This window comes from Adiantum capillus-veneris, chromosome 6, assembly GCF_014529385.1.
Source record: "Adiantum capillus-veneris isolate H3 chromosome 6, ASM1452938v2, whole genome shotgun sequence".
Lineage (NCBI taxonomy): Eukaryota > Viridiplantae > Streptophyta > Polypodiopsida > Polypodiales > Pteridaceae > Adiantum > Adiantum capillus-veneris.
Window position 1 is genome coordinate 63899503 of NC_140936.1, and position 14351 is coordinate 63913853.

At 41.4% G+C, this 14351-nt stretch overlaps 1 protein-coding gene across 1 annotated transcript; it reads left to right on the forward strand.

The window, feature by feature from the left end:
• Nucleotides 1-9086: 9086 nt before the first annotated feature.
• LOC147455617 (uncharacterized) lies at nucleotides 9087-14291 on the forward strand (the record flags this gene model as incomplete). Its single annotated transcript, XM_086513733.1, has 2 exons — nucleotides 9087-9102; nucleotides 13438-14291. Coding segments are annotated over 2 exons (870 nt in total), but the record flags the coding sequence as incomplete, so codon positions are not given.
• Between the last annotated feature and the right edge of the window lie 60 nt (nucleotides 14292-14351).

Below are 14351 nucleotides of genomic sequence, written 5' to 3' on the forward strand. Positions count from 1 at the left end.
CTCCAATCATGATATGAATCATTTGTACCTACGTCTAGACTTCAAACGAGCACTTATATATGCTGATATGGTAGACCGAATGTTAAGCATGACAAAGCATCAAGAGAGCCCAACATTAGAATGCAAGTGGAAAGTTTTCAAAGAAGTAATTTGCTCTTGTGCGAAGGAATGCTTTTTGGTGAAACACATGTCTTGCAAAACGTCTAAGAAGGGTAGCACCAAGAAGAAATGGTTTGACATGGAATGTAGTCAAACACAAAAACACTTGCTAAGGTTGGATGCAAGCAAAGACAAGGAAGTTTACTTGGAACTTTCACACACATACAAAGCACTTGTCCAAAAAAAGAGGAGAAGGTGGGAAGTCAAAAAACAACTTTTAGCGCAAGAGAAAGCACATGCATGTGGCAAATTTGGCAAAATCTAAAAGGCAAGCGTGTTGAGAGCTTTGGTGACTTGAATCTTGAGGATATGTATACGCATTGCAAGAATCTCTATGAGAAACCTAATGTTGATAAGATGGAGTGTTGTAGCTCCCTTTCGTTTATGCCTCCCTTCTTTACCATTGAAGATGTATGCCAGGCGCTTGAGAAACTTGCTGCTCACAAGGTAGGGGACCTTCAAGGTGTCAAGGCTGAAATGATTAAATGGACAAGCAACAAAACACGATATTGGATACACAATATGTTTAACCTTGCACTTCAGCATAAAGAACGGCAAATGTGCGCTTGGCCAAGCATGTTTTTGAAAGCATCATAGCGCTATTGATCACCTTATCACTCTTCGAGTTCTTATGGAAGCGTCTCAATTGAAAGGAGAAAAGTTATATTGTTTCTTTGTGGATTTCAAGAAAGCTTTTGACATGGTACCACGAGGAAATATTTGGAGACGTATGCAAAGCCTTCAAGTGCCGAGAGAATTTATGCATGGAGTCTTTCGCATCTACCAAAAAATGATATGTCAACTACGTACGGAAGATGGAATTTCAAATTTTTTTGCAAGCACCATTGGTGTCAAACAGGGATGCCCACTTTTCCCAACCCTCTTTGGGCTACTCATTGATGAATTAGAATGCATGGTTCTTGATTTTATGCAACAAGAAGGCATAGAAGAGGTTAAGATCGGAAATGTGGTGATCATGCTTTTCTTTATGCCGATGATGTAGTGCTCTTGGCACATACCTTAGAAGATGCACAAAATCTTATGAGTGTCTTGGAATGCTTCTGCCTACATAGCGGGCTGATTGTGAATGGATCCAAAACCAAGGTTATGCTTGTAAAGACCCTTGATGATGAACATCCATGCATTGTATACAACAATGAGCAACTTGAAGTGGTGGATAGCTTCAAGTACCTTAGCCTTGAGGTTCCATCCAATCATAAATGGAAGGATTGCGCAATGCGTCACTTGGAAGCCGGAAAGAGGGCTTATTATGCATTTGAGAAGATGTGCAAGGCTGGAGAGATCAAGTGTTGGGCTCTCAAAAATTACCTGTTTGACACGATGGTGACATTGATGCTTCTTTATGGAGTGGAGGTGTGGGGTGGTAGTATTGGGAAGTCTACTTGGAAAGAGTTTGAGAATGTCCAAAAGCGTTTTCTCACCAACTTTCTCCAAGTCAAGACACAAACACCCTACATGCTCTTACTTCTTAAGTCCGGATCACTTCCCATTGAGGTCTTGGGCATGCAAAGGGTTGTGGAGTACATGCTTAAGACACAATGTAGCCATTTGTATCGACTTCCTAGAATCGCATATGAAGCAAGTCAAAAGGTCCAAAAGACATGCAAGAGCAAAATACTAAGTTCGGGGTGGATGCTTGACATCAAGAAATGGTTTGGAAGATGGGATGCATGTCACTTGGTAAAGGATGCATCGATCGACTCCCAAGTTAATGAGGCCTTCTTACAACGCCAATGTATCACGGCTTGGGAGAAATTTGGAGGTTCTCGCTTCAGTCATTACACCACACACATTGCCCCAAACTACAAATCTCTCTTCTTCTCCGAATTAGGTAACCGAACCCATCCCTACATCCTTGAGCCCATCCCGTTGAGTGCGATCCACACCATTGCCTCCATTCGTCTTAGCTCCCATTCACTACGCTATGAGACAGGACGTTGGGGCACTGGCGAGGAGTCTCGTCGACTTTGCACCTGATGCCCTCGTCAAGTGTGAGAGAGTGATTACCACACACTACTTGAGTGCTAAAATTTTGACCACATTAGGTCCTCTTTTCCCCATATATTCAGCCATGATCTCTCCCTACATACCTTCCTCTCCCAACCACGATGTGGACTCTCTATTGTGACGCTCATTTCAGCCATTTTTTAGCATTGAGAGTCACTTATGACCTCCACTCACACCACGTGACATGTTCATTTGGTCCCATAGGTCATATTTGACCTTCGAGGACAATAATAGAACTATCTATCTCTCTCTCTCTCTCTCTCTCTCTCTCTCTCTCTCTCTCTCTCTCTCTCTCCTTTGACCATCTTAGAATCCTCACCCTTTCTAATTGGCATGCCTCCAATTCTTGCCCCTAACATATAATCATCAGAACATCCTATTGCTTCCTTCTACTACATATAGTGCACCATCCTCTTGGGCGGAAAGTGTTTAGTCTCATTGCCTCAATCTGCCATATAGACCCAAGTAGTTTTAGTTATTAAGGGTATATATGGCCTCTCTCTTTCTCTATCCCTCTCCATATTTATATCTACCATGCGTGTGTGTGTGCATGTGTGTAGGGTCATGAGGAACTTCTAAAACTATTCTACCATGCATATTATTTGATTTTTTCCCTTGAAATTGGCCTGCTCTACCACTTTGTTTGTGCATTACTTACATCCTTTTTCTCCTTTCTTTCTTGCAATGTATATAATAGTTTCTTTCGTTGCTCCATCATTTAGCTTTGTCATGTTTGTGATAATTTCCATCCTTGCCATATTTGAGCTAGTGCATTTTCTTTTAGATTTCCACATGAAGTGGATAGTGCTAGTTTATTCCCCTCATCTTTTGTTCAAATTTTTTTTCTTTGTGGCATACAATATGCCAAATTTAACACAATGTCTCGAAATTATTGCAAGAACTAGGTAAAGATGGAATTTATAGGCCTTATTATGGATATATATCTTGAAAGTTATGAATCTCTTGTCTCTTGTAGTAGGGAATACATGCTTCTCTTGCTGAACTAGATATATAGGCAATGAGCTTTGAGACATGTAGTACTTGTAGCATCTCTAAGTTGCATGACTAATAAGGAATTTGATTTTTAGATCATAAAAAAGTAAGAGATGGCACACTCTCTCCTTTGAAAGTAGCCACAATTATATGTAGAATTTTCTTGTGAGTAGAACTTTCACAACTTTCCATGGAACTTCCTCCTGAATGAGCATCAAATGTATACTTAAACTGCTTTGCCTTTTATGGAAAAATTTCACCACAAAATCCACCTTCTCCAAAAAAAAAAAAAAACTACTCGAAGGTACAAGAAAATGCTATAGACAAGTGCTCTATTAATGTCATGGGATACCTGCATTACAATACAGTTTTATGCTTATTTGCAAAAGTGACTTATGAGTAAATATTAAAAACTCAAAATACAACTTAAGGTAAAACATAGTATAAGAACCATATTACGTCATATCAAAAGTGTTTTATAGAAGTTTATGTCAAAGATATTAGAATAATGCGTAATATGGTTAATCACTACAAGAGATTCTTCATAGTAGTGATGCTAGCAGAGCGATGCTCAAATGTGAAAATTCACGGCGTCGCTATGCAACAAATAATATAGCAACGTTGACCAAGTAAAAAAATAATCCGTGAGCGCCAAAAACTTAGATCTCAAATCTAAGTTTCGACGCTCTCGCAAAACAGGTATACCTGCACCTCTCTCTCTCTCTCTCTCTCTCTCTCTCTCTCTCTCTCTCTCTCTCACACACACACACACACACACACACGAGGAGAGGAAGGAGAGCCAGAGCCAGGTATGCTCCTTCCCTCTCCTTCCTTTCATGTTCCCTTCCCCTCTTTCTCTCTCTCCCACACACACACACACATTGTGAATGCGTGAATGTGTGTGTGTGCGCGCGCGTGAGAGAGAGAGAGAATGTACACACATGCATAAACAAAGAACACATACACACACACACACATTAAGAGAGGGAAAAGAGAGAGAGAGAGGGAAAAGAAAGAGAGAGAGAGAGAGAGAGAGAGAGAGAGAGAGAGAGAGAGAGAGAGAGAAAGCAAAGAATGTACACACACATGCATGCATAAACAAAGAACACATACACACACACATTGAGAGAGAGAGAGAGAGATAGAAAGAAGACAAAGAGAGAGACAGATTAAAAGAGAGAAAGAGAGAGAATGTACACACATGCATAAACAAAGAACACATACACACACACATTGAGAGAGAGAGAGAGAAAGAAGACAAAGAGAGAGAGACAGATTAAAAGAGAGAAAGAGAGAGAATGTACACAAATGCATAAACAAAGAACACATACACACACACACACATTGTGAATGCGTGAATGTGTGTGTGTGTGTGTGTGTGTGTGCGCACGCGCGCGTGAGAGAGAGAGAGAGAGAGAGAGAGAGAGAGAGAGAGAGAGAGAGAGAGAGAGAGAATGTACACACATGCATAAACAAAGAACACATACACACACACACACACATTAAGAGAGGGAAAAGAGAGAGAGAGAGAGAGAGAGAGAGAGAGAGAGAGAAATCAAAGAATGTACACACACTGCATGCATAAACAAAGAACACATACACACACACATTGAGAGAGAGAGAGAGAGAGAGAGGAAGAAGACAAAGAGAGAGAGACAGATTAAAAGAGAGAAAGAGAGAGAATATGAAATGAAATGTCATACGAAACATCTTTAAAATTTCAAAATGATTTATGAGACCAATCCAATAAACTCCTTGTGGATCTAATTTAATGCTTGTGTTGTCTGAGTGAAGAGCTTTGATGTCTGTCTTTGTAAATAGACGTACTATGACATCTATAGATAAAGAGCGAGGGAAAGAGAGATAGAGAGAGTGAGACAGAGAGAGAGTCAACATAGGTTTAGGATTTAGTTTTTATATTTAAGTTAGAGTTTAGGTTTAGATTTAATATTAGAGCTTTGGGGTTAGGTTTAGGATTTAACTCAAGATTTAAGGTTTAGAGCTGAAGAAGAGGCCAACCATCCCTCTCTTTTTTGTAGAGCTTAAAGGTGTTTGAAGCTAGTTAGCTTTGGAATGTTCAAAGGGTAGGCAACAACACTAGCTGCTAAAAGCGTTCTCTTTCTGTTGAGCTTGAGTGATGAAAGAGGAAAGTGGATAACTCAGGACTTTCACAATGTATCAAGTTGGCTTGTGTGTGTGTGTAGCTATTTTACTTAAAATAAATAACACACCAATGAACAGGATGTTCAAAAAGACGACTAGCTAAAGATGTCTAGGCAAAGATAAGTACAAAAACAACTCAGTCTTTGATTCATAACTGTACAACATAATAAGAATGAATTATCATTCCAAATGAATTTGTACAAAGGTATCAAAACTATCCCAATTGAATCATTAAGTGTTTCCAAAGTCGGACTGCAACAAGCTAAATCTCTTTAAGCCAAGATAGAATTGTCACCTGCATTTATATAGTCAAGACAATAGATCTGTTAGACTTGGCTATGCATGGCAAGCTTCAAAGAACCTATCAGTTGTTATCCATGTCCAATTTTAAAAAAAATTGACTAGCTACTGTCCTTAAATATAGATATACAAAAAATACTTAAGTATTTCAACCTGTTTTCCAAAACTATAATGTCCAAGCAAGGATTTGCTAATTCATAGTAGTGTATGTATCCTTTTGCAAGTATTCATTTATAAAAAACCTTGTACCTTCCTTAATCCTCATTTAGATTTGCATGAATAAGGTTAATAAAACCAAATCTAAGCCAGTCATCTGTAGGTCAGATTTTATAAGTCAAAATAGTCTCCCCCATGTCACACTATCAACAAAGCCTAGAAGTGAAAGATACAGCTAAGTTTATCATGATAGTAGTCAAAAGGCTAGAATCAACTAGGAATATCTTGCGACCAGATATAGGCCAGACATCAACAACCAGAAGTTTCAGAATTACCCAGTACTCTGCAGCAGGTAGGCACACTTATCAGCATTACACAAAATACCGTAAAAGGGTTTTCTTTTGAATTTTAGAATAATAACTGAACTATCAGCCCAGAGAAGTACCAACTAGAGTGGGAGAAGTACTAGCCGGAGCCAGTCTCATAAAGCCGGCCACCTCAAACTATACCTAGATATAGCAAGATCTGTATCATTATGCCGGTCAGATTCAATGCCAATTTTTCAGTAGAGCATCAAAAACCAGAATATGTGTGTATGTATAAAGTTTACACATGATTTATGGTAGTACACCCAAGAGCTTAGCTGTGGAAAAAAAAGATTCACTTAACCCGTCAGAACTTAGCAGAATCTGTAATAGGCATGTTTACCCATCGGCATATACTTAAGTACCAAAACGAGATCTTCATCAGTAGCAGTTGGATTAATTGCCTAGGGAAGTATCAGCCAGAGCCACAAAAAGTGGAGTAGAACACTATTTGTAAAAGCGATCCATCATCGAGAAAACAAAGTTTTAGATAGCAAATTCTCGAGCATAGTAAGCAGGCCATAATTCCAACTCAACCGTGTTTAAGCCATAAGTTAGTTAATATTTACCTCCTGTTACACCATAGAGGCCAGTTGAGCAGAGTTCCCTGAAAAAATATTCTCAAAATTTCTCAAAAAAAAACATAACTCCTTAAGCCAGAAAGAAGTAAAACCACTAGCCCAAGGAAGTGTGCCTAAACCCCACCTTATTCCATAGTTTATCAAGGAAAAAATATCATATTACAGATAAACCATGCTAAAAAGTTTTAAAGCCATTATCCAAAAAAGCCTCAAAAACCAGAGTGGCTCAACATTAGTTATGTAAGCAAAACCCAACTCATCGAGTTTGACCATTCTCCAGATTTTTCAAGCACAATCATATTTCAATAAGTAATCATTCAATATGATGATATCCTGGGAAGTAATCTATCAAAGCAAAACAAGCTAGGGTAAAACAAACATCACTATCAGTCAAGAGCTGCTTTGTACCAGCTACCTTGAGTCCTTTTTGCACAATGTAACTTGTTGTGGGATTATGATTCTCCTCATAACTCACCACATGCCATCAGGCTTTCAACACCATACTCACCATAAGTATCAAGTTAATGCAAAAAGCCCCAATTTTTCATAAGTTTCCATGAAAGCAACTATTCAGAGAGTAAAAATGAGCAGGTCAGAAGCCCTCACAAAAAACCAGTGTTCAGCAACTAATCCACCTCAGTAGAAGTAATAAGCCAAAAAATAATTATGGTATCATCTGTGCCATGTATGTATTATAACCAGAACTTGCAATTTTACCATTTGAGTGAGTTACCCCTTATCTTCCTATATCAAAATATCAACCATTCAAAATCAACCATCTTTCATACATTAACAGTAAAAGGTCCTGTCAAACCTGGAATAGTGATAAAAAGCCAATGTGGTAAAAATGCATAGTACACACTAAAGATGGTGAATAGAAAACCTTTGAAGTAGAAGCCATCTAACAATCAGCACAGTAGCAGCAGAAAATGTGTTACTATAGAGCCAAGCATCAACCTTTCTTGCATACTCTCCTCTACACCACGAAAGTTTACACCAAGACCAAGTCTAAGTGAAGGGAAGAGCCCTCGCCTTATATGCTAGAGGAGGTAGGGAAGATCGCCAAAAGTACTCATTTGTGGGGGTGCTGCAGACAGCCAAGCATCGATTTTTCTTAATAAGCGTGTAGGAGGAATAACAACTACACATCACTCCAAGTGAGGTAGGCAGAGAACCAGTGCCAAGAACCCTAACCTCCAATGCAGTTAAAAGAGCGGGATCGTGACGTGCTATGCGCGCCGCGACAAAGTGATTAATAGATGCATCGATCAAAACTAAAGTCTCCACACTCGCCAAGGTAAGGGGCCAAAAAAAGAGAATTAAGTGAACTTGGTAAGAGCTGAGGTAGGGGGTGATACCCATATGGTACCCATTGAGCCCATGCTCCAAAAAAGGTTTATACTAACCCAAGCAACCCGAGAAAGTAGGTAGGTACGATTGGATCCATAAGGGGTTGCACCCCCTAGCTAGGTTTTTTTGTGCAATTTATTCAGCCATGGAAATCAAGATAGCCTAGTAGGTCAGCAACGAGTAATTAAGTATCCATTAGTTGATTTTATACTCAAGGAGGAGATCCTTATGCTGCTTGTACTCGAGCAGCAAAGGCTTAGTCAAACCGCCATAAGAGTGTTGGGGTGTTACCACCATACATAGTTAGTTAGGGTAGTAGTACCAATAGGTAGAGCTAGTGTACCCAGAACTAGCTACCCTGGTCAGTTGCATCGATCGTGTGTGTGTGTGTGTGTGTGTGTGTGTGTGTGTGTGTGTGTGTGTGTGTGTGTGTGTGTGTGTGAGTGAGAGAGAGAGAGAGAGAGAGAGAGAGAAAGAGAGAGAGAGAGAGAGAGAGAGAGAGAGAGAGCACTCATGGTGCTGAGTAGGAATTAGAGCAGCTAAAGCGGACGACGTAGCACGAGCAGTTTCCCATATTCAAAAGAGGAAGCAAGAAAAAACTTGCGAAACTTGGGGATGGATTACAATTCTATTCACGCTTGTCCTAACGACTGCATTCTTTTTAGAGGGGAATACATAGACATGAAGAAATGTCTGAAATGTGATTCCGAGAGATATCAAGAAATCTCCACAGACCAAAAAATTCAAAGTCAGAAGTAAGGAGTCAGAAGGTTTTGCCACACTTTCCTCTGCTGCCTCACATCAAGCATTTCTTCGAATGTAAGTCCATGGCCACCCTAGCATCATGCCACGAGGAGAATAGAGAAGCTCAAAATTTGCATCTCGGCCTAGCTATGGATGGCGTAAATCCAGTTTGGTCAGAGCTCAACATCTTACAGTGTATGGCCAGTTGTCATTATCAACTACAACCTTCCCACATGGTTGACTACCAAGAAGGGGCACCTGTTTTTAGCTTGATTCTGTCGGGCGATATAAAGTGAAGAATATGGATGTGTATCTCCATCCACTATTGGAAGAGCTACAACAATTGTGGATTGGCATAAAAGTGGTGGATATGAGCCGACACACAGGTCGACGCAATGCTTTGATCAGAGGCATTCTAATGTGGACCATACATGACTATCCCAAACTAACAGAAAGCTCAGGTGATAAATACTCAAACTCAAATACTATAAACTTTTTTTTTTCTCAAGCTTATCTATTGTCATGTGTATACATGCAGGGCTTCAAACAAGCAAATACAAAGCATGTGTCACATGTGGACCTATACTTAATACACGTTGAGCGCCCTCACTAAAGAAGCAAATATACAAAGGTCATCAAGCGCACCTTCCAGAGAATCATGAGTTACGCGATGGTTTTTTGGGAAGAGAGCCACCGAGGTTGTCTGCTCGAGCATGGCTAGAGCATATGTGATGACGGTTTTTCCCTAGGGATGAAGAGATTCTCTCTATGGTAAGAGTTACCATATTGGCCCAAACTCATGATCAATCACTTGCTCGATCCAATGCACATATTCAAGAATGTGGGTAATGAGTCGTGAGGCCATCTCATCGGCAAGAAAGATACTTTGGGAGCCAAAATTGACCTTAGAAATGCGGATTATATGGAGCAATTTTAGCCGTTGATAGCACTTGATGGATCGATAAAACTCCCTAAAGCACCATGGATTTTGAGAGAAGGCCAAGAACACAAAGTAAAAGAGATTATTCGATCCGTGCGGATGCCCACTGGCGTAATGCACTCGCTCCGAACATGTTTCACTGAAGAAGGGAAGCTTAATGGTTTGAAGTCACACGACTGACATAAAATGTGTCAGGTATGTTTGAAACGGAATTTATAGATCATAGTGGGACATATTCATGTGTGGACTTTAATACCATTGCTAGACGTATTTTGCAATTTATTTTACCAGTGGTCATTGAGGGTTGTTTGTCTCCTGGCGTCTATACTCATATGGAGTTTTGTCAATCTTGTCTCTATGCTATACTTGTGAAATTTAAATTGTGATTAATCAAACCATAACTTGTTCAGATTTCCTTCTCCATTCACCATTAAGATTTCATGTTCGTGTATTTAATTCAAGTATGGATAATGATCAGTTTCTTTCTTCTTTAGACCCAGAGCAGAGGAGGTGGTACAAGGACCTCCATCGCTCTAAAGCACCATTGTGTTGTTCCACTCCTTCAGTGTCTCCCTTTTCTTCAGAGCGATCAGCATGCTCCAAGAGTTTGGTGTCGACTAGACGATCTACACACTCTTCTAGCCGACAACGTTCTAGTGGTGGCGACGGTGGTTGTTGTGGAGGAGCCATCACTGATGCTTCGACATTGTTTCGTAGTTGTCGAGGCTCCTTACCTCCCCTTCTTTGCCCATCCCCACACCAGCCATGGCATCACCTTCTACTCCAAGTTTTGCGTGACTATCGACCGTTCCTGGCTACACACCACTCGCTACTCCTCCGGAAGTCACCCAACTCGACACTCCTCGCTTCGGGGTCCAGACTCCAGTGGAAACACTTGTCATCCGTACCCCCATCAAGATGCCACTCGAGACCCCTGTCGAGATACCCAGGTTCATGCGTCATAGGTGAGAGGGCTAGTCATACTCGATCGACATTAGCAACATCATCATCTTGGATGACGATGGCAAGAAGGTGATCTTGCGCATGCGCGGCCTTTTCTCTCAGGTGTTCTGACACTACATACTAAATACCTAGAGTGAAGTGCCCAATAAATTAAAGATAGAGTCATCAGCATGTTGCATGACAAGTTTCCCGTGTCAAATCGAGATGAGCGCTTCAATGAAGACCTGATGAAGATGCGGATGCGTGAATATTGCAAGCACAAGCGTTTTGAAGTGTAAAAAGCAATAAAGCATGGGTGGAACAGGCCAGATTGGCTAGCCAAAGAAGATTGGAAGAATGCAAAGCGAGCACCACGCAAGAATCCTAACAAGTGGAAGCAACAAAAGGAGGCAGTCAAAGTGCGAGTAGAGGCAGAAAGCTCACACCACTTGGGGAGCGGTGGGTGGACATCATTTGAGACCGACTTTGTAAGTGATTTTGCATTTCCCTTTAGGTTTGGTTATAATGGGTAATTGTACTTTTAAATTCTAACATATATAACATATTCTTTGTATGTTTTGAACAGTGATCAATGACAGGACATGACCCCACACCATACGAGCGCGAGTATGCAGGTAGAAAGAGATTAAACGCCCTTATAGACATTCTCGGTTCTCGCACTGGCTTGGTTAGGATTTAACTTTACTCTCTTACATTTGTTGTATTTTAATGATAAGCTAAAAAATAGATTGTTTTGAGTTATATATTTATACTTACAGAAAGTCTTATTCTTTTTTTTTTTTGCAGAATCCGACCGATATGCCGCTTGGATGTGATGAGACATCGGATTAGACGTCAATCTAGCCGTAGCCAGATAACACTAGTTTTCTTTTCTCATAGCATGTATAATGAGGTAACGTGTGTACGTCGTCATTTTGGTAACTATTGGTCAACAATGTATTTTCTCAATAATGACAATTGTATTGTAACTATTACATTTTGGTCAAAGCTTAACAATCAAGTGATTTTTGCCTATGATGTGTATAATTTTGTCATTGTATTACTTTTGTCAATTCACTTTCGTTGAAATACTTTTGTGAGTTTTGCATCTTTATTCTGGAAACTTTATGTTCAATATGGTTGATGAATGCCCTACCACCCAAAAAAATTTATTCTCGGACATCACTGTAGACGTCTCTATTTTAGGTTCTAAAATATCCCCATGTATTTTCGTCGGTACAGCCGTCACAAGTGCATAGAACCTCTTGTAGTGAATGGTTAGTACCAAATTGTCACACTATTGTGATGTGAAAAGTATGCTTGCTCTAGAGTGAGTGTATTGGACCTAGAATTTACTACTTTTAACTAGAAACTATATAGTTACTATATACATTGGACTTAGGATTTGCTACTTCTAACTCGCAAGTTAAGATAATTACTATATAGTAATTGTGTTGGACCTACGATTAACTACTTCAAACTAGCAACTCCACGTAGTTGCTATATTGTAACTGCATTAGACCAAGGATTTACTACTTCTATGTAGAAACTCTACATAATTACTATATAGCAAGTCTAGAGGTACTAGGAAGTGGCTAGTTCCATATAGCAATTATTGACTTCCTATATAGGAAACAACGACTTTGATAGTTCAATCTACCAAAAAGCTCCTTACTTGCTATATCTATCTAGGAAGCACGTGGAACCTAAAGCTAATTGCTATATGGTAACATGTTAAAAACTCCTTGTTCTTGATCTAGAACCTCGATTTTATTGTTGTAATAATTCAACCAATGCAACCAATGCAGTGCCCCACTTGAATGCAATCACACGACCTAACCTTTGATGTTATGTCAAATTGACTGGCAGTTGCACATGCTTCAAAACTTGTTGGTGCTGATGTAGCCAACAGTGCTGCAAGACCCTCCAACGATTCTATGGCAAAACTCAAACATCTCCAACAAAGCCCTTGTCCAAGAAGATGCAAGCGATCATGCAGTCCCTGATGAATCGAATCCTCTTCATGCTGCTATAAAAAATGCGGCTCCCACTAGTGCTGCACACGACGAAGTGGCCAACGATCCTGTTTGCAGCAAATATTGTTAGATAATTAATCCATGTCATCACACCAGTCAGCAACCCACACACATGGTCAGATGCCAAACGGCCCGCATCCCCATGAATCACCTGAAGTGAACCGTATTGTAACTGTCATACGTCTTGTATATAAGTGTGTTTTCCCTAATCAATATACATCTCATTCTAGCCTATCGCCTACAGCTCGCCACGCCTCTGAGCGTTCGTTCTCTCTCTCTCTCTCTCTCTCTCTCTCTCTCTCTCTCTCTCTTCTGTGAGTTCCCTTTGTCTCACATGGTATCATCGTAGCCAAGGCCTGATCCTCCCACACCTGTGAGGCGCCCCACCATGCAGTCACCTGCGCCTCTCCAACGCTAGGCGCAGAACCTCCTAGTGGTTCTTCTGGCTGGCATATGGCAAGCTCTCCATGCCTTCTTCGGACCTTCTGCTGTGGGAAGGTACCCTCACCTCAAGCAAGAAGGCCCCAGGACTGCTGCACCTTCAACAACCTCTTCGCTTAAGGCGCAGACCACCCCTGCAGCCGTAGCTGGTCGCCCTTCCGCATGCCAAGGTGCCGACGCTGACGCTGATGGTGCTGTAACCATCATTTCGGCCTTTCTTGAAAGCCTTGCACCTGCTGCAGACGACGAACCTCCTGTCGCCCGTGATGCAGCCACTGCAGACAAACACAGTGCTCCCTTTCGTGCAGCTATAAGAGGTGCCCCCCCTGCGGGTGCCAACCTGGCTGTTGACACTAGTGATGCCACCCCTGCGGTCTCTATTACTGCAGACCATGTTGTGGTTCAACCCACCCAAGCCATACCGCTTTCTGGTGCTGCTCAACCAGCATGCCCTGCTCATGCTGCTGCTACCGGCCTTGAAACCTATGAGCTTGCACATATGCATGCCTCCTGCGCCACCACCTCTGCAGAAGACCAGTCTGTTGTGGAAAAGATTGTCGCCACCCCACGAGAAGAAAATGTTGCAGCCCATGATGCTGCTACCATCCCTGCAGAAGAACCTGCTGCGGCTCAGTTTGCCACCATACCTGTAGAAGAAGAAGTAGCAACCAAAGATGCTACTGCAATCTGCACTGCCACCTCTGATGCTGAACCCCTTGCTGTGGGTAAATCCACACGGAGCCGACCCCCTGCAGACGGTTCATTCCTTGGGAACCAAGCTCCTGCAGGTCAAGTAATTGTGGATCAACTACGTCCACATGCTGCCCACCCAGAATTCTTGCAGCAAACCTCCCTCCATTGCAGCTCTCACTCCCTCGACGATGGCCATAATGGTATCCGTCTCCACCCTGGTCTCAACCGTTGCCGCTTTTGCCAAAGATGCACACACAAAACCTGTCCAACACAAAAGGACGGCTTTGACGATGAGCCGCCTCGCAAGCCTAGTCCATCAACCAGCATTCCACACCTCTCCAAGGATGTGAGCAAACCCAAGCTAGGATGTGAGCAAACCCAAGCTACGGCCTCTCCTTGAAGCTACAATGAATACCGCTTCAAATCCATTTTCCAACGTGGATTTTCAAAATGCTTACAT